The sequence below is a fragment of the Gadus morhua genome, chromosome 13 (assembly GCF_902167405.1).
Source record: "Gadus morhua chromosome 13, gadMor3.0, whole genome shotgun sequence".
Lineage (NCBI taxonomy): Eukaryota > Metazoa > Chordata > Actinopteri > Gadiformes > Gadidae > Gadus > Gadus morhua.
In genome coordinates this window covers 15,605,409-15,632,284 of record NC_044060.1, presented here as the reverse complement: position 1 = coordinate 15,632,284, position 26,876 = coordinate 15,605,409, and the positions used below count along the sequence as shown (strand labels likewise).

Below are 26,876 nucleotides of genomic sequence, written 5' to 3'. Positions count from 1 at the left end.
CTAGCTGGCCGAGGCCTCGGGCTGCAGGCCGTAGCGCGGGGTCGGGGTCGAGCCCGCCTGGTTGTCCCATAGAAAACGTCTGGACACAGAGTGCACGCTCAGACACATGCATGGGACCGCCCACACACACACACACACACACACAACACACACACACACACACACACACACACACACACACACACACACACACACACACACACACACACACATACAAATCACAACACACCGCCAGCGCAAAGCCGTTTAGCGGGAGCCAGTGGTGGGGCAGGAGGAATGAGAGGAGGGGGCAGCAGCGGGAGCAGAAGGCGGCAGCATGGATGGCAGAAAGGGAGGGCTGGGTGGAAGGGGGGGAACGGTGGGAGGGGTGGAGGGGGCAGGGTTGGGGGGTGGTGAGAAAGCAGGGAAAAGCCTGTCTTGAATCGTTCCCTAGACTCGGCTCACAGAGGGCAAGAGGGAGAGAGTGGGAACTACATGAACCCTTCCAGTGTGGATCTCAGTCAGCATTAGCATGCAGCGGTATGGCGCCATATGGACGGCCTATATATTTCGCAACAAACGTCTAGCTTGGTGGTGTGTGTGTGTGTGTGTGCGTGCGTGCTTCGAGTTCAGAGGCAGCATTGTCTCCGGTTGAAAACTCATTAATCTTCTTGTATCCTGTACGGCGGAGATTGGCAGCTTTGTGTACGGCAGTCAAATAAAAATAAAGCAACGATTTCCTTTTCATTTCTTTACAGCACCCTTTGGAGAGAACATTGACTACCAGCGTTAAGGCATAGCGAATGTGGCCGGGCTAAGCGTATTGATCAGTGACGGGGATGGAGATGGAGGTGGGGGTGGAGGAGGAGGTGGAGGTGGGGGGGGGGGGTCTGGAGGCCTTACCTGTTGTCATTCACGTCGGCCGCGTTCCCTGTGGGACAGAGAGGAGGTGTGTCAGCAGGCGAGTGCGGCGGTGGCGTGGGCGCGGGGCGGGGGGGGGTGTGTGTTAGTGCTCAGGCCACGAGTGGATTTATCCCGCTGCATTAGTGCCGTAATTGGAGTGTTTATTCAAGCTAAACGTCTGAAAGATAAGATGGACAGCTTCGTGACGCGGCCGGTGTTTGAGTGCTTAGCGCATCGCCGGGAGGCATAGGGGTGGCAGGGCGGGGGTGGGAGGTTGATGAATGATCCTAACGTTGAGGTCAATCCAGTGCCTCCACGTCCACCGCGGCGGCAACGACAACAACAACAACAGCGGCAGCGATGACAACGATAGCACACAGTGGGTTGATTTACATAGTGCCCGTCTTCAGTGAGTAAGGAGACAAGACGGCAATCTACTGGGAAACGGCCGCCCGTCTGGGCCCTTGACAGCCCAGTGGAGGGCCGGAGGGGACCAGCTGCTTCTCTGGATTGCCTCTTCACTTCTGTTTCCTTTCCTTTCCTTTCATATCACATCATAGCCATCATTTAAATAAATGAAGTGCCCTATTCATAGTATCCATAATGACAACTATGCCCGGCACAGACATAATTACCGATAGGCTTATTCCCAATTCTGACATAGTAGAATAAGCATGTGAAACAGTTAGTATTGATATCTTCATGAAAATAAATATAAAGAATCTACTGTTTGTAGCCAATCTTGACTGTTGTAGCCCACACTTTGGTGATTGTGTGTGTGTGTGTGTGTGTGTGTGTGTGTGTGTGTGTGTGTGTGTGTGTGTGTGTGTGTGTGTGTGTGTGTGTGTGTGTGTGTGTGTGTCTGTGTGTGTTCACTTCTTTTGACTTTCATTAAAAGACTGATCACGCTCGACTATTCAAGAGAGTGGATCTAAGCAGTCTCTTTGGCTAAAGTGCTGAGGTAGATAAATATAATTGGATGCCGGCTATTAATAAACACCATGTATCTCACAGGAAGCTTCATAACAAATCAGAAAAACCTCAGCCAGAAGGAAGAACCCGCACGTGATCGGGAATAAAACTCAGAAAATAATTGAATGTGATTGTTGTTCATTGTTTAGGCCCCTAAACAATAAGCTTGCTAGTAAATACCAGCCACAAAGCACTATTTTAAAATACAATAAGCCACACGACCGGCCATATTCACAGCTTAGGGGCCTTCATGTCCATCGCGTGGAGGAGGACGTTTCATGCTGTATAAATACCCATATGTGGTCATCGTTTGAATGGATCACTAGTGTCACGGGAGAATGCTTGAGGTGAAGGAGTGTTGGGGCAGTGAACAAGCTGGAGTCATCGGTGGGTCAGGCCAGCACTGCGGTGGCATTGCAGGCTGTCTGGAGAGCTCCCTGTCTGGCTAAATAACGACCTGGCGGGCCCCCATCCATTTCCACTAGAGACTGTTGATGCTGATGGCCGCACAGGCACACAAACAAGACATACACACACGCAGAAAGAGACAAAGGTACACGCGCACACACACACGCGATTTGAGAACAAGAACAAAAAAAATCACTTTGCTTTCGAATATCTGTGCTAAATGTGAAACTTGGATTCATAAATATGCATGATTCCCCTCATTAAAATGTAAACTCACAAGTTAACTTTTGACAAGACAAGACAAACTGGCTCCTCTTAGTATTCAACACACACACGCGCACACAAAGTTAACACAAATGTGCATACTTCACAGAGAGAAAGTTTGCAAAGAACTGAAATCACATTCAGTCCCAATGCACTCCGCCAAGCAGCCATCAGCAGCAGCAGCACAATAAACCTCTCTCTCTCTCTCTCTCTCTCTCTCTCTCTCTCTCTCTCTCTCTCTCTCGCCGCCTCTGCAAAGAGACAACCTCCTAGAAAATTCTGTCTGCAGATCCCTTGGCCCTTGCACTGAGCACGGAGGAATGCCCGCCCCCGCCAGCTAAGACCATGCCTTCCTTGAACACCCACCCTAATTACAGCCGGGCAACAATCGCACGGGACCCGCTTCAGCACCCCTCCACCCCGGGAACAAGCGGGCCTTGATTGTTATTCTACCAGTGGCGGCAATTACTGTCATTTGGCATGAAAGACGTCCTACCAGCCAGCAGAGCGGCAAAACGAGACCGACAGATGGTAGCGTGACGGAACAGAACACGCTTCAAAAGGAGCTCAGGTGATGTTGCCCAGAGAAACTCACCGTTTTCAGAGTCGAGCATCTCGGCTGCCGTGTCCGTGGCGCTCTGCGGTTCATCAGGTAGCCTGGGGAGAGAGCGGAGCCAGACAGATGAACATCACGTGGCATAATGATGACACTCTTAGCTTCTCGTCTCTCTTTGGTTCTGCGTTCATGTACCGAGTGATATCATAACAGTGTCGTTTTAACATGCTGCGAGCCCTCCTGTATTCTACTCCGATTGCAGCACTGCAGAAGGTTTATGGTTGTAGTGGCGGTCGTCCCGTCTTATCGGGGGTACGAAAACAACCAATAAGCTACAGATGCCTCCCGAGTCCCAACATGGAGTGCAGATAAAAGCGGCCGAGAGTGGAACAGATATCTTCAGTCGATTATGGTAATAAAAAACACTGGCAAACATTAAGTGGGGGCCGTGTTTTCATAAAGTTGGATTACCGACGCATCACTTTCAGTGTCCCCCAGAGACCTACCCCACCCACTCATAATATGGAAGAGGGTTTCCATCCTGACGGCTCCTAAAAACCATAGTGTCTGCTTTTTATACCAATGAAACTGAAGGGTCCTCAAGATGTATTTCTTGATATTATTCTCAACATTTCCCTTCAGTCTACTTAGATCTACAGCCCGTTTTACAACTCGTAACCAGCATGCTCTGAGCAGAAAATAAAGTGGCACATATGCTCCCTAGGGCTTAATTGAAAGGGGGGCGCTGCATTAAATATTGATCCCCGGTGACCCCCATAGCTCTGGCTGTGCATTTGGACAGAGACAAACAAATGGAAGGAAGAATACAGAACATGATTTCCCATCGGACCATTATCTCCGCAGCTAGCACGGCCATAGACTGGAAACATTTATATAACCTGAAAGTCACGCATGTTTGTGGTGGGAATTTTCGAAGGAACATAATTAAAGTAATGATTCAGAGTCGAAACTCCTCGATCTATGTAGTGACCATAGCACCACAACAAGCGAGGATATAAACTGACTCTTTCTGTAGAACTTAAGCCAATGCTTGAGCAAACTTAGATCCATCAATGTCTTCCTGAAAGCATATTTCTCTGCCAGCAGAGAAGGCTCTCACCATCCCACAGGGTGACATCCTGTCAAGATACGGCGCTCTGACATCACGCACCACCCTCACTGCAGGCGTCCTGCCATCACCAGGCGCACTCACGTGTTGTTCTGCGCCGCGCTGTCGTATGTGCCGTTGTCATGGCGATCAACGCCGGGTACAGCGCCGTTCCAGTTGGTCGCCTTTGTCGAGGCTTCCGTTACTTCCTCTTCCTCCTCCTCCTCCTCTTCATCCTCCACCTCTTGTTCCTCCTCCTCCTCCTCCTCTTCCTCCTCCTCTTCCTCCTCCTCCTCCACCTCCTCCTCCACTTCCTCCACCTCCTCCTCCACCTCTACCTCGTCGTCAACCTCCTCCTCGTGTTCCGCCTCTTCCTCCCTCTCCTCTTCATCCTCCTCCTCCTCCTCCTCCTCCTGATCCTGACCCGGCTGCGGGGCTGGGGGGGCCGCAGGAGGAGCAGCAGCTGTCTGGTGGTCCGTCACAGTGCTGCTGGAGGAGGTGGCCGTGCCGTGGCCACTGTAGCCCCGCACGAAGAAGGGGTTGGTGGGGGAGGCTGGTGGGTAGTGTCCCGGGCGCACCGGCTTGGCTGTTGGACAGTGTGAGATGTGGAGGAGAAGGAGGAGGATTAATGAGTATGTTTAACGGCACCGTGGCTGATTTAGAGGGAGAATAGTACGATTATGAATCATTGCTGGGAGTCTGAGGTTTATCTCTGAGGCAATGCCGCACTCATTATGGGTGTAATGGGGGAGGCATTAGAGAAGCCTGGAGGAATGTGAGTCAGAAAAAACGATATTCAGAGGCGAGATCAAGAATGACAGGAGAGAAAGCTTTTGTTTTGCATTAGGATGTGGTTTGTGACTGCAGAATAAATAGGATTAAAAGGCATTACTCACTTAATTAACACTGTACTTACGTGACAATGCATCGATGAATGAATGCCGATACTGCTTTTACTCAACTTAAAGACTTTAAGACTAGTTTAAGTCTTAAGTGTTTTAAGTAAATATGTGTATTCCTATGGTCCTGTGTGTGTGTGTGTGTGTGTGTGTGTATGTGTATATTCCTGTATTTGTGTATGTAAGTTCCTGTGTGTACATGTATTCATGTGTGTGTACGTGTTTATGTGTGTGTGTGTGTCACTGTGTGTGTGTGTGTGTGTGTTTGTATATGTGTGTGTGCATGTGTATTTGTGTGTGTATATGTATATGCATATGTACGTGTATGTGTATGTGTGTATGTGTATATGTGTGTGCGTATATGTGTCTGTGAGTATGTGTGTGTGTATATGTGAATATTTATATGTATATGTATATGCATCTGTATGTGTGTGTGTGTGTGTGTGTGTGTGTGTGTGTGTTTGTGTGTGTGTGTGTGTGTGTGTGTGTATATTATATATACACTATGTATACACACACACAATGCATGCAGGCCCCCCAGCCACCCCCACCTATCTGCGCGGCGTAGGGTCTGCGCAGGGGGTTGCGGGCCCTCATCACGTCCCTGACGCGCTCCACCTCCTGCTGGTAGTGCCGGCGGTCCTTCATGGCGCCCTCCTTGGCCTCCTTCAGGGCCCCCTCCAGGGCCTTGACCCGCTCCGCCGTGGAGCGCAGGCGCTTCTCCAGCTTGGGGAGCTCGCAGCGCAGGTCTGCATTGTCCCGTACCAGCTGTGGCGGCGCGTGCACACACACACACACGCATACACGCACGCACGCAGGCAGACACACACACACACACACACAGATTTGTACAAAGAAATGTTAAGACATACACGCACGGCCACACACACACACACACACACACACACACACACACACACACACACACAAGTCCACGCACACACACACACACATGCACAAAAACATGCTCATGGGCACACAAGGGAGTGCCCACGGGGAGTACAAGAAATAAGCAAATCAGTTTACTGCGATGCGATGGGCATTTAGTCATTCAATTACGCAAGTCGAGTCACGTGGTCATGACTGCGCTGCCAGAAATAGACGTGTTTCATCACATCACACACAGTGATAAATAGGTGGAGCGGCAGAAGGAGACGGCGGAAGACAGAAGGGGGTTGGTCTCTGTGGCCGTCTCCCACTGATTACATCTGGCTTGGAGTTCAGCTGATGGGCAGCTGACTTAAGCATCAGATAGAATCTAATTCCTGTCCCCCCTGCATCCGACCATGGCAGACTATCTCAGAGCACATACAGAAACCCTAGTATATGAAACACACCGACTGCACATTGACCTGGGTGCGACAGAAGGAATCTCTAGTGTATTCATCTGCCATTATAGATATATGTCATGCGTGCCGCAGAGTGGTCTATAGGAGTCTTATTATTCTGCACAGAGCAGAGGGAGGCCATTTATCAATGTGCCTGTGGTCCAGAGATTCCCAGTGTCCCTGAAAATCTGTGGATGGGACTCAAGCAATTGTTTTGTGACAGAGCAGATGTGCTCCATTTCTCTCTCTCTCCCCCTCTCGTTCTTTCTCTATCGCTCTCCCTCCCTCCCTCTCTCTCTCTCTCTCTCTCTCTCTCTCCCTCTCCCTCCATCCCTCCCCCTTGGCTTTTATGTTGAGGTCCATTGAAGTTTGTTGATTTTCCTTAGCCTACTTTAAATGGTGAGAACTCCTCCCATTGAAAGTAACAGTGGGGATGCATGGAAGAAGAGGAGACTGTTTATGTGTGTGTGTGTTTTTGTTATTCTACTAACTCAGTCTCTTTTCCTAAACTTTGTTTATTTTCCTTCGTCCTCACGGCAGCAGTAGCAGCGGCAGTAACAGCCCCACGCTGTTCCGCAGACGAGGGAACTTGGATCTAATGCTTCAACGGGAACCGTGATTGATGTTCCCGGCATAACTCTGGCCCAGAGGAACACAATGAAAACAAAGAACCGGCACTCTACCGCACTGATCTCTCAATCTAGCTCACCGTTTTTCCTCCTTTCCCCCTTTGGGCGATTTATACTACCATGAAGGAGTACCTGCACACTTAATTTGTCCCTCTCAACCACCGCCTAGTAATCAGTGTATACCGTTGAGGTATTTCTCCGGTGGCCTACCTGTTTGTGAACTTTCGTAAGCTGATCTAGGTTGTTTTCAAGAAAGGATATCTTCTGCTTCTGGGTGATGAAACCCCCGCAATCGGCAGGATTCATTTGGGAACCCTGTGCGGATGAAAACATTGGCTATGAGTGTTATGTTAGCAATGAATAAGCAGAGGTTAACCAGGGAGACCTATCACACTATAGCAGACGTTGCAAGCAGGCAGGATGTATGAAATTACTATAATGTTTTGTTGCTTGCATTACATGGGCAAATTATTAAATTCTAAAGGAATTGGACCTGGATAGGTCTATTCAGTGTAAGTGTCTTGAAACTTAAATGTTCACATGAGAGATTTGTAATTCTGGTGATAAACCGGAGGTTCCTGTATGCGTGTTTATGAGTGCCTCTTGACTTTGTTTTTTTTGGTCACCCTGTAACCCTGACGCCATGTTGTCTGCTGCTCTTTAAGCCAAGTCGCTCTTGAAAAATACATTTTTATCTCAATGAGTCTCATCTGTGTTTAATATAACATAATTAATATGTGCAGCAGAATGACAGGCTTTCTGTCGACTGACCCGTTTGACCCGAGTCGTGAGGTCCTGAACAAAAAGCCTCCGGAGGTTGTGGAGGGTCTGGAGTTCATGTGCCTGGAGAGAGCAGCGGTAGGGAAAGAAAGATAGCAGGAGAGACACAAAGAAAGATGGATAGAGAGAGAGAAAGAGGGAAATAAAGAAAGGAAAGAAAGAAAGAGGGAAATAAAGAAAGGAAAGGAGGAAAGAAAGACGGAAATAAAGAAAGGAAAGAAAACAAAAATTATGAATAATAGCAAATAAGACAGAAAAGAAAAATGATAGCAGGAAAGAATGAAAGGAAGAAGGAAATTTAGAGATAGATATAGAGAAAATAAAGAAGAAAGGGTGAAATATTAAAATAAAGACAGAGAGAAACAGTGAAAGAAACAGTGAAAGAAAGAGCAGATGAATAATAGAAGAGCCAGTGGTTCACTGTGACCTTCCGAATTCATTATCATCGCAAACACTGACTTACAACGGTATCCTCCAGGCCTTTCAAATCCTGTTTGGACTGCTCGTGACGCTCGTGAAGAAATCTGTAAACACAGTGACAGAGGAATAGTAAAACCAACCGGCTAGATCAAGAGATCATCATAAACGACAGCTAGATGTCAGTGTGGAAGAGGGCGCAAATAAACAATAAATCTCCTCTATTTTGCCAATGTTGGTAGTGAATTATTGTGAGTATAATACTTAAGGACATCTGCCCTGTGACGCAATATGCTGCAAAAATACACAGAAAAACTGAAATGCCAGGAGAGAGAGAGAGAGAGAGAGAGAGAGAGAGAGAGAGAGAGAGAGAGAGAGAGAGAGAGAGAGAGAGAGAGAGAGAGAGAGAGAGAGAGAGAGAGAGAGGGAAGGAGGGAGAGAGAGAGACAGAGACAGAGACAGAGAGAGAGAGAGAGAGAGAGAGAGAGAGAGAGAGAGAGAGAGAGAGAGAGAGAGAGAGAGGATTACTGAGCAAGATAGGTTTACTGAGGGAGAGAGAGAGGTTTACTGAGGGGTAGAGACATCAAAACCTGCATTGAGTGTGACACACTCCATCAAAATGACACTGAAAGAAGGGAGAGAGAGCGGGAGAGGGTGGGAGCGGGAGAGAGAAAGAGAGAAATAAACAAAGGTACATAAATAAAGATGGGGCAAGTTAAGATTTATACTGATTTGGTCTTATCATATGGTCTGATCAAAGTACTGATCGTAGGGTCTGATCAAAGTACTGATAATATGTTCTGACCAGAGCATGGGTCATACGGTCTGATTAAAGTAGTGATCGGTTGATCTTATTAAAGGGTGTATGGGTTGGACTCACATCAGCTCCTCCAGCCGTCGGCTGTTGTGGCGCTCGCGCCCGCGGAGGTGCTCATAGTCCCCGTGCAGCTGCTCCAGCTCCAGATGTTGCCTCTGGTTACGACTGCAGCCGGCAGAGCATCAAAACATCACATCACCTGACATGCCAAGAATCCCCTGATCTCAGCAAGTTTCAAACTTTTCTTATTGGAATGTACATTTACCGCCAAATTCATGATCATATGTGTGCATCAACCTCACGTTAATTGTAAAATCTAGTAATCATTTCAGGGCTTGCCACATGGTAACAAGATAAGCATTCTTAAAAAGATATTGACAATTATTAGACCGGGACCTTTTTGCATCATTATTGCACAACAATCTAGAAATTAATCAAATATGTGCTTTTTCACAATTCCAACAACAGGGCCTTTATACCTGACTAACTTACCCTGACGACAATTAAAATGTTTAATTGTCTGAAACACAAAATAAATTACACAAATAAATAGCTGTGTAGCTGTGTCACGAATCATTATCTACAAACTTCAACAATCAACCGGCTTTCCACATCACCACTCTGTGTCCTCTGTCGGGAGAGCCCAGTGAAAGCCAGTGTAACAATGTAAATTGCTACACACCACCTGGTTGACTTTTACTGGACTTCTCCAGACAAAGGACACAGGCTGGTGGTGTGGAAAGCTGGTTTATTGTAGAAGGTAGTAGATAATGATACACGGCTCTGGTGCTCCATTTTGCCATGCAGGAGATCTCTCCTTGAGTGTGTGCGTTGATGGCCCACAGCAACCTTTGCATTTAAAGCCATGGTTTTGAGAAAGTAACATTGTGGAATTAACCTTGGACCTCCAAAGCACAATCCACATTTTCTAAGAGTGAATGCTGTGAATTATTGTTCTTGTCAAATATGAGAGTATTTTACTGGGTGATTTTAATGTAAATGAATGAGCGGGAAAGTAGACTATATATATGGATCTTTTTACTAGTCTAGACTTTACCCTTCATGTGAAGAATACCAAGCACAAGAGTGGAAATTCACTGGGGGACTGATGTGGATGTTTCCTCTAATTTACATGTTCGGGTTTCATGCCACTCCTGTGTGTCTTTTCGATGTTCTCTCTGTACTGCAAGTATGTGTTCAGAGCCTGACACATATCCATGCGCATACAGAAAACAAAGGCACCCGTACACTGAACAAGAGATTTCTCGCCTAGCCTCAATCCAGGGTTTTCAGAATTAGATTCGTGCACTTTCTGTGCACAGCCGATTAACCTAAAGCGGTTAACATTCATCAAAGGAATCGTTGCTAAACTCACAGAGAACACACTGCAAAATAGCTCTATCTCCGCGAGATAATTACACTGGTCAACACTTTCCTCAGAATGATTTCTATGAACCCTCCAATACGTTGATAAATGCAGGCAGTGTGACTCGGACCAAGTGCACTATTTAATCGTTTGAAATTATTTCCCTGGAGGACTTCACCAGCCTGGTAATGACTTCCAAACTTAAAATGTGCATATTAGACCCTTTACCATCAAATATTTTTGAGGAACTGTTCCCGGTTTTAAATTGTCCTATTCTTGATAGTATCAATAATTTGCTTCCTTTGCTCTCTTTGCCCTCAGCCTTTATATCTGCCGTGTTGATCTGCAAAATTCTGAACAGCTATAGACCAATTTTCAATCTTAATTTTATTTTAAATTGCTTGAAAGGGCTGTCAATGATCAATTAACTGCCTGCTTATCCAACCAAAATCTTTTTGATTCACTTCAGTCAGTGTTTTGGTCCCGTCCTTCTACTGAAACTGCCTTGACCAAACTTAATTAATACTTAATTCTAACTTAACATCAATGTCGGTGCTCCTAGGCTTGAGTTCAGCTTTTGACACCGTTAATCACAGCATACCTCTATGCTGCTTGGAGAAGCATATTGGTAATCAAACAGCGGTGATTTCATGTTTCACCTTATAGTATTCCAATAGAGCTCAACGTGTAGGTTACAAAAGTGCGATCTGAATGAATCTCTGAAAGATTGTTGTGCTCCAGGGGCCCTGGCCCTTTGCCCTACTCCATCTATATTCTTACCCTTGGTGACATCATTTGCAAATCCGATTTCTTTCATTTTATTCTGGTCCCCTATTCCAGTCCCATCTCAAGGCTATTACCAAGACAGTATTTTTTCTGCTTAGTAATATTGCCCAAATCTGACCTATTCTATGACTACCTATGCTTGTCAGGATGGTGCAGAGAAGAATCTTGAAAAGAAACCTGAAACATTTGATCAAATAACACCTATTCTGTCCTCTCTTCACAGGCTAGTGGTGTAAGCCAGAGTGGCTTTGAACTTCTTTGAAGTTGTAAGGCACATGGACTTGCAACACCTTACTTATCCAAGCTTATGATGCCATACACACCGCCACGCCCTCTTTGCTCTCTCAAACTGATCTCTTGCTCAGTCCTTCGATTAACGAAAGATCTGTCGCCTCCCGTGCCCCTCCTCTCTTGAATGGTCTTCCACTACAAGTGAAAGAGGAACGTTCAGTTGAAATCTTTAAATGAAGACTGATGTTTTTAATGTGGTGGTTTTATTTTAATAATTGCATCTGCTTGCTGCGAGCTTTGTCTTAAGTATTCTTCTTAATTGTAAAGTGGATTGGGACCATCCCTCCATCGTGATTCTGCACTACAAATATAGTGGGTTGATTAAATTAATTAATTTTATAGTGTATCTCAGTAAATATATTTATTGGATTTTGCTTTTGATATTCAACGTCTCGTCCGCAGTGTTTAAATCCAGCGTGAGCCGGACAACCTTGAAGCATGTGAAAGAGATTGAAGCAAACCTCCAAATAACCATTCCATATGACCTCTAATGTCTCCTGGGCAAGCGATGGCTCCCCCCCCCCCCCCCCACCCGCCCCTGGGGGGGGGGGGGGGGGGGGGGGGGGGCGGAGGGAGTAAAGATATGGGCAGTGCACTGACTCTGTGAGCTCGTCGATTGTCTTCTGCTTCTCATTGATCTCGTCCCGCAGGCGTCCCAGCTGCTTGCTGTGAGCCCGACGACGCACCTCCATCTGCTGCTCCAGGGCTCTCTGAGATAGGGGAGGGGGGGGGAGGGAGGGGGGGGAGAGGCAGGAGGGGGGGGGGGGGGGGGGGGGGGGGGGAAGAGGGGGGGGAGATACAGGAGGGGGGGGGGGGGGGGGGGGGGGAGAGAGCAAGTGGAGGAGGGAGAGGGAGAGTGAGTGAGAGAGAGCGATGGAGAGATACGGGAGGGAGATACCCGGGAGGGTGGAAGCAAGTGGAGCAGAGGGCGTGAGACGGAGAGAGAGAGAGAGAGAGAGAGAGAGAGAGAGAGAGAGAGAGAGAGAGAGAGAGAGAGAGAGAGATTAGGGAGGGTGGAAGCAAGGGGAGGAGAGGGAGAGAGAGAGAGAGAGAGAGAGAGAGAGAGAGAGAGAGAGAGAGAGAGAGAGAGAGAGAGAGAGAGAGAGAGAGAGATGGTAGGGTAGAAGTAGATGGGGCAGAGAGGAAGGGAGAGCAGGAGAGAGAGATAGAGTGGGAATGCGGGAGGAGGCAGGGGAGAGGAAGAGAGAGCGAAGGGGAGTGGGGGGCGGGGGGGGGGTCACAGACGGTGAGAGGAGATAGAGAGACAAGATAGAGAAACATGTCTGAGGATGAGAGAGAGGCATAATGCAGCCAGACAGGACCACATAAATTACGGCCGATACACAGAGAGAGTTACTCTCATCGGTGCAGATGGGCTGGGTGCACACACACATGCATTCATGCATGCACGCACGTGCACACGCAAGCACACACACACACACACACACACACTTACATGCACACACAAATGTACAGATGGACATTCATAGACTGAAGAATAAATGGGCATATAAAACCCGTGTCAACTCCTACAAAAACACATTCACAAAGACACATACGCTCACAATCTCAATGGCCGGTGGTGATAATGGGTCATTTTGCCGAATTGGTCAGGCTGTCACCATGGTTACCTGTATATCATCAGATTCCTTGACAGCCATCTGTTTCTCCCTCCTGGAAACCTGGGCCAAAGTCTCTGAAGCACACACACACACACACAAACAAACAAAAACACACATTTATGAAAGAAGTCGAAGGGAGACAGAGAGCGAGAGAGAGAGAGAGAGAGAGAGAGAGAGAGAGAGAGAGAGAGAGAGAGAGAGAGAGAGAGAGAGAGAGCGAGGGAGAGATAATATGAGATCTTGATATCATTATCTTCAAAAATCCTACGATGGCTATTTAGGTGGAAAGCTGTGTATCCAGAAGAAAATAATTTTGGTAGCAGTAAGTGGTCTGCATTTTCATAGTGATTTTTCTGCCTGCGATCACTCAATGAATTTTAAAATCAATGTCTTTCATTCGACATTGTGTGTTTGTGTGTGCGTGAGTGCGTGCGTGCGTTTGCGTGCGTGCATGTGTTACACACCCGCAAAGACCCTTCATGTTGATGTTTTGAAGTGTCCTTAGCAGTAAGAGTGAGGAGGAAGAGGAGGAAGAGGAGGAAGGAGAGTCTGGAACAGCGACTGATGGCTTCTGCAGTATTAGTTAATGCTTCCATATGTGCTGCTGGTGGTGTAATACGAAGCCTTCTATTTTCGACGTGTTTCTGCTCTCATATTGATGTGCTGAGCGAGAGAGGTGCCGATGCTTATGTCATTCCATCCTATTGCAGGGCTAAACTGCTTGAGGATTTGACATATTTTCTGTGCTGGGATTCTGGAGCAGGGCCAGAATTGATCCATCCAATCTTTAATCCACTGCTCACTTGATGCACTTCCCTGGGACGCAACAGTGGGAATAACTGGCCTGCCCGCTGACCTGACATTACACACTATTGATGCATGTGTGTTGTACAGTACGGTAAACGTACGGCACAGAAATCGACCTACCTAGTCAATCCACCTGTTTCCGTGCGCTTTTATCGATTTAGCTTGACGTGTGGTTAGGTTAGTCTCACATGGTTTACTAGCCTCGAGTGAGTTCACGCAACAAAAATAGATGACGACCTGCTATACACGTAGTAGATTGCCTGACCTGATTTAGTCAGTGATGGGGAATGATCTGATGTGGTGGGTCGGTGACTGGTGTACATGGTGTGGTGTGCAATCTATTCGTCCCTCGGGCTCATTTCAAGCATAGGTTGATTGCTTTCAAGCAATCAATGAACAGTCCAATCAAACCAACCTCTTTTCCACTCTTTTCTGCTCTCTCCCCCTCTCCAACCCTGTCATCCCAGCAGCTATAATAATGATAGGACCGATGTCTGAACGGACCATATGCTCGCTGCCCCACCGGGTGGAGGGGCTAGGCGGTGGGGTGTACCTCGGGCCTGGAGCATGGCAAGCTCCTCGCTCAGGGAGTCGTAGCCCTCCTCCAGCCGTCTCTTCTTCTGCTCCCCCTCCTGCATGTACTCCGTCAGCGAGCGGATCTTGGCCTCGTGCTGCAAGTCACATGACCACATCACAAGGGCAGCGTGAGACAAACCTCTCATCACGAGAGCACCCACCTACGGCACTGTCAAACCTTTTTTCGTTTTCTGTTTTCTGCAAGAGCTTTTTTATGATTCACTGAGCCAGGTCAATGGGCTGTATTAAATATTAATGACACCCTTGTGGAAATTAGAATTGGCTTTTAATCTCTAGGATGGTCACATTCTGAAACACTCACCGCCTGCAATTCACATTAGGCAGACAGAGGAACATTTTAATTAATATTTTAGGAGCACCACGCTCATCATTAATGGTTTCATTAGAGATCTAACCCAAGAAGACCCAACCGACCAAGAACAACCTGAAGATCCCAAACATCACCAGAACAGTATTTATACAGAAACAATATATTTTGAGTGTCCCTCACAGCAATATAAATTAATGCTGCAATAAGGAGGATTTGAGAGCTTAGCCATCCATTGATTTAAATGCGCTGTGAGACTATTCTATGCTGGTTGACTGTGCCTGCCCCTCTATAATAATGATAATAATATCAATTATAATAATAACAATAGTAATACAATTCTATCCATCTTCACACCAACAATTTTCTCGCATGACATCAAGCAATCATCAACAACATAAAAATAACGTCTGACAAACAAGAACATCTGACATAGAAGGACGTCTAATGTGAAGAACATTAGTCATTCGCACACACACACACACACACACACACACACACACACACACACACACACACACACACACACACACACACACACACACACACACACACAGACACAGACACAGACACACAGACACACACACACACACACACGTGTGGGTGGAAGCTTAGTCCATTTGAGCGTGTAACGAGTGCTTGAACTGATTGGTCCTGCAGCCGGGCACCCTAAAACTCCTTACAGAGGGAAGGAGTTTTATGTAGGACATGAATCGGGCCCAGGGACATTTCCTCAGCAAGTCGAGAGGGCGTGCTAAGGAATCTTCCACAGAGCGAACCCCCAGCTAAGAGCAGAATCCCAGGAGCTGTAGAATCCTGGCCTGCAATTGGAATGAGAGGCCGCGGAACCAGAGCCTCTGTGTCGTGGGATGCTGGAGCAGGAGGATAAAGAGAGGATTTCCTCACAGTCTCCTTCAAAAAGCAGAACTTCTGCGCTACCTTATTGCAGTTGAAGTCCAGACGGTAGGTCCAGCACTGTGCACTGTCAACGTGCCCCCACGGGTATTTGAAAGATGATGTTTGTTTCATGGGTCGGTTGTGAATTGTCACCGGGGCAATGTGTTTGTAATGAGCGGTTTCAAAGAGGAGCTCTTCTGTACTTGAGGACATTAAGTGTGAGAGTGTTATAGTCACGCCACTGAACCACTCTGTTGACCCTGTCCATGTAGCGATCTGGCTCCTCCCCCTCCTTCATCAGTCGTATCATCGGAGGGTTTGAAGATGGAGTGGACAGTAGAATAGACACATTAGTAACACCGGCGTTGGTGTAAAGGGTGAGTAGCACTGGGGAGCTGATACAACGATGTAGAGCTCTGCAGTTATTAAGGAGGGGGGGGGATGGTAGGCATTATTGACCCTTACAAGGGGTCAAAATGTAGATGGTACCAGAAGGAAGAGTACCAGTGTATAAAATATGTCCTAATCTACAACTGATGTATTTTTAGGAGCAGTATGTCTGACTATGTTGTGTTGAATGCAGAACAGAACTCTATGAACAGCACTCTGGCATATGGTTGTATTTTGAGTTCATCCAGATGTTTTGAGTCAAGGTGCATGAGGGTAGCGACCGTATCGTTAGTCCTGTCGCTTGTACACAAACTGGTTCGGGTCAAGCATATCCTCGATTAATGCGCATATTTGAGATGATTCCCTTGAATGATTTCACTAATATTGAGGTTAGGGCTGCCAGTCCAAAGTCCTTGTACCCCTTGGGGCACGGTTTATTAGGAAGTGGGATGAATCGTGAAGTCTTTTCAGACTGTGTGGACAGTGTGTGTGTATAGTCAGTCGATGTTGGAAAATGGGCTGGCACAACGGGGCCAGCTCCTTGCTGTATGTCTTCAGAACAGAGGCAGTGATGTTCTGAGGGCCGCTTGACCTCCATGCATTGTGGCGTCGAAACATGCCGGCCAGCTGGGATATTTAAATATCTGCTCATCTTCAAACCCCTCCTTGCATCATCAGAGCTCCTTGTGGTATCATACCTTGCTGAAAAGGGTGTTAAGTTAATTTCCAGATGCCAACTCAGTATTCAGAATTTTGTTTTTTCCTTGGCACCCTTTGCCTAAGTGGCCTACGTTTCACTCTAATTTCCTTGGATCTTCTTTGCAGATGCATAGCATCCTTGTGCAAATATCCAATACCCAAAAAAGGTTCATGGCGTAGAATGAGTCCGTTGCAGGGGCCTGTGTAGCCCCGATTCATAGTATAGCGGCCTCACAGCTTTTAAATGAATTCCTTGAATAGGCCATTATCCCATCCATTCTGTCGTTCATTGAGGGCAGATTGGCACGGAATATAGCAGATAGCGCTGGGAGGGTCTGTGACACCGCAGTCGCCTCAATGTTCGAGCTGCTCTGCGTGGCTTCCTTCTCGAGTCATTCGATGGTCGTTTAGTTCCCCAGGGACATTAGCTACCAGCCCTGCTCGTGTCTTTCTCAGGCTTGCTGGGTCGTTCCAGTTTCCCCGGGAGGCTATGGAGCAGCCTGGCTGTTGCTGTACTCTGCATGTCCCGCTGTGTTAAGGAGATCCAGGAGTGTGTCTTGAGCGTAGGTCGAGTGCAGGTCGGCAACAATACGATACTCCATGCTGGTACACACTTTGGCTGTTGCATATACAAAACAAAGTGCGATAAACAGAAGAGTCTTCACCGCTGTTGGTCCGAACTTGAACGCCCACATACACCCGTGTTGGACAAATAGTTCTGTTGCAAAGATCGCACAAACAAACACAAACAACACGATTGGGTCAGGAGTACGCATGCAAATCGACGGCTGAGCTGCGCCTACATACTTGTCTCTACTGTGAGACGTGAGGGCTCTTCCCTGATTGGTTCGGGAATACATCTTGTGTAGTATGCGTGTGACATACAATTATTGTGTTTGAATAAAACCATTTTCATTGACAGACAAATGGCGGGATGTTTCATTAAGTCATTAAGTCCCGAAATCTCTTCTCTCTTTTTTATTTTTTTAAATTCTCTCTCTCTCTCTCTCTCTCTCTCTCTCTCTCTCTCTCTCTCTCTCTCTCTCTCTCTCTCTCTCTCTCTCTCTCTCTCTCTCTCTCTCTCTATATTAAACCCCTCTCAAACCTCACAGCAGCTCTCACTCCCATTACTACCAACCGTGCTCATCTCAGTGCATGGTGTGTACCGGTACTTTGAAGCAACCTTTGACATGACCAGTCCGACCAAAAAGACATTCATCAGACGAAGCCTTCCAAAAGACCAAAAAAAAAAAAGTGCATTGTACCATATTGGCTGAGAAGAGGAACGTGAGTCATCGCTCACCTGGGAAATGAGAAGCTGGCAGGAGGACAACTCCCGGCCCGTCTCCTCCATCTTGCGGCAGCACTCTGTCTGCAGGCTCTCCAGGTGGCGGCAGCGCTTCACCATGGACTTCACCTCCGACTTGATCTTGCTGATGTAGAGGCGCGCCGCCGTGAACTCCTCCTCGAGCCCCCCGGAGACCTCCACAGGCTGGGCCGGGGGGAAAACCGCGCCGGGGGTGGTGGATGTGGAGATGGAGAGGGGGGAGAGGGGGGAGAGGGGGGAGGATAGAGGGAGCAGGGGGATGGATGGGGATGGTTAGGGCGGATCGGGGAGGGGTGGAAGTGGAAGGGGAGGGAGGGGTTGTCAGAGGAAGGCAGAAAGATTGATTGGGAAGCAAAATAGTAAGCAAGACCCTAAGAAACACTCTGGTGTTTTATTTTTTTTTCAACAGCCATAAAGGTGACATTTGGCGATGAAATGAGCCATGTAAAATACAACAAACCCATCAATATTAATTAAACCGCTGAAGCAAAACCGCAGTTTGACCAAGCCTCGAATAGACAGGTTTTCAATATGTCTGTAATGCCTTAAGCAATACATGGACGATCTGGCACACAGTTTTCTACATAACACCAAAGGAGAGGTTGTGTAAGGTAGTTTCAAAAACACGTACAGGGACAATACTGGGCCCACAGGGCTATGATGTCTATAAAACGACTGGGCAGATTGTGGTCATCAGCATATTGGGAGGCTTTGTGAAGGGTCCCCTCACCAGCTTAGCGTCCCCAGATCCCAGGACGGTGCCGAACTCACTCAGGTCCCTCATCAGCCGGTTCAGCACCTCTGCGATGCGTTTCCGCTGGCGACCGCTGGCTTCCTGGATACGGCTTAGCTCCGCCTCCAACGCCACCAGGCGGGTCTGGTATGAGGAATATAAAGGTGCATTAGTGTGTGTGTGTGTGTGTGTGTGTGTGTGTGTGTGTGTGTGTGTGTGTGTGTGTGTGTGTGTGTGTGTGTGTCTGTGAAAGAGTGTGCGTGTGCTTGTGTGTGTGTGCGTATGTGTGTGTGTGTGTGTGTGTGTGTGTGTGTGCGCGTGTATGTGTGTATGTGTGTGTGTGTGTATGTGTGTGTGTATGTGTGTATGTGTGTATGTGTGTGTGGGTGTGTGTGTGTGTGTGTGTCTATGTGTGTGTGTGTGTGTGTGTGTGTGTGTGTGTGTGTGTTTGTGTGTGGGTTTGTTTATGTGTATGTGTGTATGTGTATGTGTGTGTGTGTGTGTGTGTGTGTGTGTGTGTGTGTGTATGTGTGTGTGTGTGTGGGTGTGGGTGTGTGTGGGGGGGAGGGGTAGCACCAGACGTGAGAGGCATTGGGAATGAGCAGCGGACACAGAGAGACAATAACAAGAAGAGATCGGAGGGAGAGGGGTGAGGAAATGCATGGAGGTTTGGTAAAAAGAAAGTAAAAGAAGATAATCATAGAGTTAGGAGAATCTTATTCTTTGAAGCACTTAAGCATTTCACCGACCGATTATGTTAACTTTAACCCCGATGAGCAGCTGCTTAAATGGGAAACGTAAAATCAATATGCTGCAGGGATAAGAGGGATGGATGGGTGCAGCATGAGGACAGCTCTGTGGAGGAGCGATGGAGCTGAGAGTGCCCTTCTCAATCTCGTATTCAGCCAGAAATTGGCACTCATGAAATATAAGAATAAATTTGAGGAAGGCTCTTAATCAATCAGCATTTGAAGGAAGTTCAAATGCCAAATGATTACGTTGACATCTATTGGCCAGTTCAAAGGCCTAAAGCCTAACCCTTAGAATAACACACCTTGTGCACTTCATCAATACATTTCGGAGCATTGTTCCTTGCCACATGCCACCTGTTTGGCTTTACTTGGCTGCTCTGACACAGGACACAGGTGGAGAATGTATAGGACCGGTTAATTGTAGAGTTTGAAACTTGGTTACAGTCAGAGCAGGTGTAATCCTCTTGCATGTCAAGTCTGTCCCTCTTGAGTGTGTGTTGTGATAGATGATTTCAGTGTCCTATGCACCCAAGGTGTGCAGCCTCGCCAAGCCCCCAGAGCCTAATCTGTCAGACTCAAGTCAGGTGAGGCTGCTTCCCATCACCCACAAACACTCAATACATTTTCATGTTCATTTGTTTCTTGATTAATATTACGTTATATGTCTTTAGGTTTAGGTTAATTTATTTAGCAAACATTCACAGTAATGGTGCAAGGAGGGAACGAAGCCCAATGGGCTGGTACAAGAGTTCCACCCCTGTCAATAATCACAATCAAATAATATTTATAAGGCTAACAAATAAACTTTAGAAAGTAAGGAGACAGAGTACATAAATAAATCAAAAATAATCAAAATTCAATGATAAGATGATTCATGAATGAGAAAGATGTTTTTTGAGCTGCTTTTTGAAGAGTGAGTGGGATGATATGGATCTTAATAAGGGAGGTAATACATTCCATAATGCAGGGCCTCTATAAGACATACTAAATTGATGATGTGATGTGCGGGAAAAGGGTAAAGATAGGTTGTTATTAATGCTGTGTCTAGTACGATGTGAATGTACGTTAAATGAGTGAGTAAACAAAGACTAAAAGCTTTCAGTGAGATCTTGGTTTCTGTAAATAAACTTGTGAATGAATAAACATATCTGATAGATATTTAATTTGTGAATTGGCAAAATAGAAAATTCTTGTATTATAAACTTGTATTGCATGTTTACTTGGCATCCCTATTTTCACCTCTATTCTTGCTGCTGAAAACATCGACATTTCCCTGCCTGGGGTCAAATAAAGTTTTATTTATTCAAATACCATTAATTGAATGGAATGGATGATGGATTAGTCCTACTCGAACGGTCACCGGCTCGACCCGGGCTCGCTCAATTCTGCTTCGACCGTTTGAGAGACCCTAGCAGTGAACTAGAAATCTAACCGAGACACAATCTAATCAAGCAACAAATCATTCAGTCTTTCTGTGACATTTATCCAGAGACGTGGCCGGCCCCCCAGCCCCGGTTTGCACATTTTCTTCATTCTTCACACCACTAATAACATCTGGTATCAAAGACTTTATTTTCTGGATGCATAAAAGTGTTGGCTCTTATTCGTCTCTCGCTACTGGACACGGTATCCGGTTGTCAACATGATAGATGAACTGAGCTGCGCCATTACGGTAATTAAGGAACTGCACCCCCCTCCAAGACTCGGGAGTTTAAAGCGTCAGGTGTACGGCTAAGGGCTCCACGGGTGTGTGAGGCGAGAAGAAGAACTGGTCAATGAGCCGCGTCATCAATAACCTATCCGCCCGCCTTGATTAGCAACGTTAGCTTCCACGCACAGCGGGCGTTCTCGGGGCCACTTCCTGTCCTCCCTTGACATTAACTCAACACAAAGGGGCGGCACACAACACACGGCGATCAATCAGCTCGTAAAGCGACCGGGATGATTGAAAAGTTTGGAGGAAGAGGAGGAGGAGGAGGAGGAGGAGGAGAGCGGGGAGGAAAGGGCAGGGAACGAGAGATGTATGCGTTGACATGAACCCCTGTTGAGAGGACCTTGGTGGCCTCATCCAGAGGCAATAAAGAGGTGAAGATGAATGGAGGACTTTCATGGAGTTGCAATGTAAATAATGCAAGGCGTGATGAAAGAGGTTGGACTCCGTCAGACAGACGGACGATGAAAAGGACGGGGGGGGGGGGGGGTGATGATGAACAGATGATGAACAGATGGATGGTGCAGGACATGAATAACGGCACTTCTGGGACCCCCTGCACCCCCCTGTGGCCCAGGCATGGAGCTTCCAGGGAAGAAACATGGGTGAAAACAGCTTGGGGGGAGGGTGTGGAGCAGGTGATAAATGCAGTCAACCAGGCCAGTCGGCCAGTCATTGTGGGAAACAACCTGGAAGAGCCACAACAAGTTAACACTGCACCATAAAAGATGACCTTACAGGGGACGGGTTTGTTGTTATAAGCTGGAGAAAGAAGCAGCCCCACCCGATTTAATGAACACAGTTCATTAAATCGTCGTCCAGCATTGTCAGGAATAAGGAATGTTTTTGAAGGCAGATTGGAGGTCTTCCCTTGTTGTGAACAAGCACACCACACACCCTGAGAGATCTCTCTCAGGGTGTGTGGATGCCTCTCCCATATATTTCTAACCCGCCTCCTATCAAGTCTCTGTATGTCCCCTGTATCTCTGTCTATACATATTCATGCCATGAGCGTGTACGCCCTTGAGTTAGGGTGGTGCATTTATTTTCGAAGCTTTTTTGCTCATATTTATTGAAATTCTCCTTACATCCCAACAGCAATGAATAAATAAAATGCGCTGACGGGCCTTTAAGCTCGGCCAAAACTTTCATGTGGCCTGAAATGATAGGATGGTTTAGCTGTCTTTCTGCCTACCTATTCGGGCAACGGCACACATTCTGCATGTGCGCTCATTTTGCCTAAGTCTTCCCCAGGCTAGGCAGGCCTTTGGCTAAAGCTAGCAAGGTAGTCACATGTTTAATGTGGTTTTTTCAGCTTAAACTTTTAAAATTGAGCTTATTCAAGCTAGTTTCTCCAGACCACTTACCTTTAATATATTCTAGACCTACTGCTTGTGGCATGCATACACACACTGTTACCCGGAAGCTAATGCTGTTTTACATCTAGTTTGGATACTATTGATTGATGCTCAACCAAATAATGATATTATCAATAGAAGACAAAGACTTCCAACATGCTTCGCTCATCCGTCATTCTCCAAGGATCAGGAGAGAAAGCTACTGTTGATCATTAGCTCCTCTCCGATTAACAAATCAATTATCTGGAATGAGCAACCGGTGTCCCTGGACAGCAGCAGGTCTGTTCCTATAAATCATCTCAGAGAGAAAGCAAAAACGTTCCCCCTCTGATAGATAGATGGAGACGGTGGAGGCAACCAGACCCAGGAAGACGAGAAGAAAGAACAACCAAAAACAAAACAGGAAAAGGGATGGAATAAAGGAGACCCACCATCTTCTTGGCCAGCTCGTCGGCCAGCAGCTTGTTCTTGTGGCTCTTCTCCTCGGCCTCCAGGCTCCGCTGGTCGTAGTTGAGGGCCAGCTCCTCCAGGGCCTCCAGCACCTCCTTCACCTCTGTCTTGGCTGAGGCGCTGTCCCTCTGCAGGCGGGACAGCTCCGACTGCACCTTCTCACTGGCCCCGCGGGACGACGCCAGCAGCTGGAACACACCCAGGGGCCCATAAGCGCTCAGGGGGATGAGGTAACGCGGGCCTCGCATTGATCTCCATCTCGGCTCATTTCTGGGTCGCGAGATGAAAGTGAAACAAGTGGATGGTGATAGAGCGGTGGATGAGGGGGGCGTTGGTGGGGATGGTGGTGGTGGTGAGGGTGGTGATAGTGGGGTTGATGGTGGTGGTGGGGATGTTGGCGGTGGGGGTGGTGTTGGTGGTGGAGCCGTTGGTTCTGATGGTGGTGGTCGACTAGGCGACACAGTAGAGGTGTTTACAGTCTGTAAACCGTGGCCATGCATTAAGCCACATTTGATTATGAAATGGTCCTTTGGATTTATACGAGATTAGGCTTTCAGTCCTTTTTTTAATAGGACTCAAACTATTACATGTCAGACGTTAGGCATTAACATAATAGCTGAACAATCGAGCAACGCATAATGAGCCATCACGCTTCACATAAAAGGTAATTATATGAAGCACGTAACATTTATACATTATCTCATTTTTTTTTTTTTACATATTTCCTCTGGCTGTATAGAACTCAAAACACATCACACAAGGCACATATACAATTCACCACTTGTATAATGCACCAGCACTTCTAAAGCAGTGATGGGATCATTATGTAAGGCAAAGGCACGGCCATTAATCCTGACAACGCCCTGTAGAGGCCATTTGAGCTTGCAGGCTTGTTGTGAAACCCAGAAGCACCCTGCCAGAGAGCGGCTGGAAAATTCTTCACTTCAACCCACTGCAAAACTATTGTTTTGTGCTCCAGATGGATGACTGAAGTGAATATGGAAGACCACTGGGTGTGTGTGTGTGTGTGTGTGTGTGTGTGTGTGTGTGTGTGTGTGTGTGTGTGTGTGTGTGTGTGTGTGTGTGTGTGTGTGTGTGTGTGTGAGCCTGTGCTGGTTGCAGCTCTTTACAGCCGTTTAGTCGGCTAAATGGATAAGTGGAGGCTGAAAATTGAAAGTCTAACACCAGCCAGGTTGCCTGCCGATGGAGATACCAGGCCAAATAAGGATAAAGTGGTTCTCCAACTTACATTACCACCGGTCTACCCTCTACGAAAGGGATCTGAAGGTGAGTACACCCTCCCCCTCTACCACCACCTCCAAGGACTGTCATTTTTGGAGGATTAAACAGGCTGTTGCCAGGCTGTTATCTGGCATTGCAAAGATGAACACGAAAGGTGAACACAAAAGAAGAGGGGAGAAACATGGGTTTTTTATCTGTGTAATGATTCAGCTTATTCTGGGTATGCAGGGATCCTGGCGTGTGTCTCTGCCAGCTGCATGCCTTGGGCGTTTATATAGTCAATGGCTTCTTAGCTGTAGCACCAATAAAAAAAGAAAACGGTTTTAATAATATGGTTGCGTTCAAGATCGCTTAGAAACATTGTGCATGTGAATATTAGTATTCAAATGTTATTGATGTTGATGCGGGTATCGGAAAAGTACTACCCCTAGGGGTACTTTATGTTTAGGGGTGGACAAATTCTAAAGAAAAAAAGGTATTATATTAATGTGGACTATTCAAAAATTGATTGTCGATTACATTATTCTTTAGAACTTGTCCACCAGTAAGCATTAAAGTTCCCCGGCCTAGGGCTATTAACCTTTCTGTTTAAAAAGGGTTAGAGCCCTCTGAAAACTTCTTAGGAAACAATGTATTTGTAGCTCTATCAGTGGTCCCAAACTTAATGTAAACAGTCATTTTAAACAGCTACTTGTCATGCGACGGTGACAGAATTGGAACAATAAATCCTTTGGGAAGGCTAACAGGAGAGAAAAAAATACATTGGTGGCATTACTACTGGGTTATAAACACCCTGCAGGCACCTTTCAGTCATTCCTGCCAGTGCAGCCCTGCAGCCTACTACCGCACTACTTTCCTCATATGTTGGTAAAGCGTTTCACAGGGGCTGACTATGCCTTTGTGAAGACCGAATCTTTTTTTTCGTTTGGTCCCTCAAGCTCTCGAAAAGATAAAACATTTGCATGTCCCTTTGAGTTTCACTCAAGGCGTGCAATCTTACCTTTACTCATTTACAGCGATTCTGGTGCTCCTACATAGAGGACTGCCAGCCATGCAGCATTTAAACCCCAGGGAGATGTGTGTGGGTGTGTGTGTGTGTCTGGGAGGGGAGGGTGAGGACAGACATGAAGCTGAAGTCTTTTACCTCCTCCTGGTCAATCATCTGCTCCTTGAGCTTCTCGACCATCTGGCTCTGGTAGTTGATCTCATCATCCTGGAACACACACACACGCACGTGACGATGCTTAGTGTATACATTTATATTCTATATACTATGCTCTACACATGCACTTGGGACCAGCCACCACTATCCCTGATGTATTTCAGCGGGGATGGAGAGTGATATGTGGATCCGCTAAGCTATTACTGGGCCGCCACAAACCCTGAAAGCCACTAGAATATTCCCATTTCCCGCTGACACATTGTGTAGACATACGGAGGTAAACGGGACACATAACACCGGCACTATTAGTGGATTATTGTCAGTGGTGATATGGAAACTGTAAGAAGCATTACAATCAGAAATGACGGCTTATAAAGCACATGGGGAAGTCCTTGTGTACGGCATGCTGTGGCAAGTTACGACAAATGACAATAAACGTGGCAATCATCCAAATGACTCCCATTACCAGATGTCAAGTAAACAAAATTGCAGTGCTGCTGTACATTCACACTGGCAACCATTTACATGAATGAAACATGAACGAATGCATCTCTAATGGGATCGTTGCACGCCATGGTGAAGAATGCAAACACACGCCCGGAACACAATCGATTGTTTGCGAGCAGTAAATGACAACGTGTCTACGGTGATGTGATGTGTCACCCGTTCCCGCCTGTGATCGATGTGTTTATCCCCCCAGCCCCTGGCCACGTCCATCACCTTGTCGTCGAGCTGCTTGTAGAGCTTGCGTATCTCGTCCTCGTACTTGTGCCGCTCCTCCTCGGAGATGCGCACCACGATGGAGTCTGTGGGGCTGCAGGGGCTGCAGGGGCTGCACATGTCCTGGGAGGGCCCGTCTACCCCGGGGGGCGCAGTCTGCCCACCAAGCGACCCTGGGCTCAGCGGCTCCGGTTGAGGGACGTTTTCCCCTAAAGACGGGAGAAATTGAATGAGGATCAACACCACCTCTCTGAGACTTTGGTACAGATTTATTGATATTACTTGATGGTGATGTTTTTATTTGTCTTTTATGTTCTCTATAAAGATTAGGGCATCTTTAGTGTGTTATTCATCCTTTGACTTTATGGTTTTGAATTCAAATTTAACACATTAACTTACTGCTGGCCTATGTGATTGAATATCTGCTTCAAGACAACAATATGTTTACTTATTTTTGCAAAGAAGAGAAGACAATGGTTCCCTAGCTAGACCGGAGTGGCGCTCCACATCTGATTTATGGACTCATAAACCGGGCGGGAAGTCCTCTTTAAAACAAGGGCATTCTTTTACAGCATCTAATTAGCATCACAGGAATACAA

General features: G+C 46.9%; 1 protein-coding gene across 1 annotated transcript in view; it reads right to left on the bottom strand.

The window, feature by feature from the left end:
* The window catches only part of kif5ab (kinesin family member 5A, b), a 70,093-nt gene continuing 43,217 nt past the window's right edge, over positions 1-26,876 (bottom strand). Inside the window, exons 12-29 of the mRNA XM_030374757.1 lie at positions 26,278-26,486; positions 25,540-25,608; positions 23,135-23,341; positions 18,880-19,026; positions 18,126-18,314; positions 14,486-14,603; positions 13,135-13,199; positions 12,104-12,213; positions 9,124-9,225; positions 8,290-8,350; positions 7,818-7,889; positions 7,257-7,361; positions 5,641-5,857; positions 4,588-4,776; positions 4,203-4,221; positions 3,122-3,183; positions 883-910; positions 1-79 (exon numbers count right to left, since the gene is read on the bottom strand). Coding sequence (XP_030230617.1) covers positions 1-79; positions 883-910; positions 3,122-3,183; positions 4,203-4,221; positions 4,588-4,776; positions 5,641-5,857; positions 7,257-7,361; positions 7,818-7,889; positions 8,290-8,350; positions 9,124-9,225; positions 12,104-12,213; positions 13,135-13,199; positions 14,486-14,603; positions 18,126-18,314; positions 18,880-19,026; positions 23,135-23,341; positions 25,540-25,608; positions 26,278-26,486 — 2,048 coding nt within the window. The remainder of the gene's footprint in view (positions 80-882; positions 911-3,121; positions 3,184-4,202; positions 4,222-4,587; positions 4,777-5,640; positions 5,858-7,256; positions 7,362-7,817; positions 7,890-8,289; positions 8,351-9,123; positions 9,226-12,103; positions 12,214-13,134; positions 13,200-14,485; positions 14,604-18,125; positions 18,315-18,879; positions 19,027-23,134; positions 23,342-25,539; positions 25,609-26,277; positions 26,487-26,876) is intronic.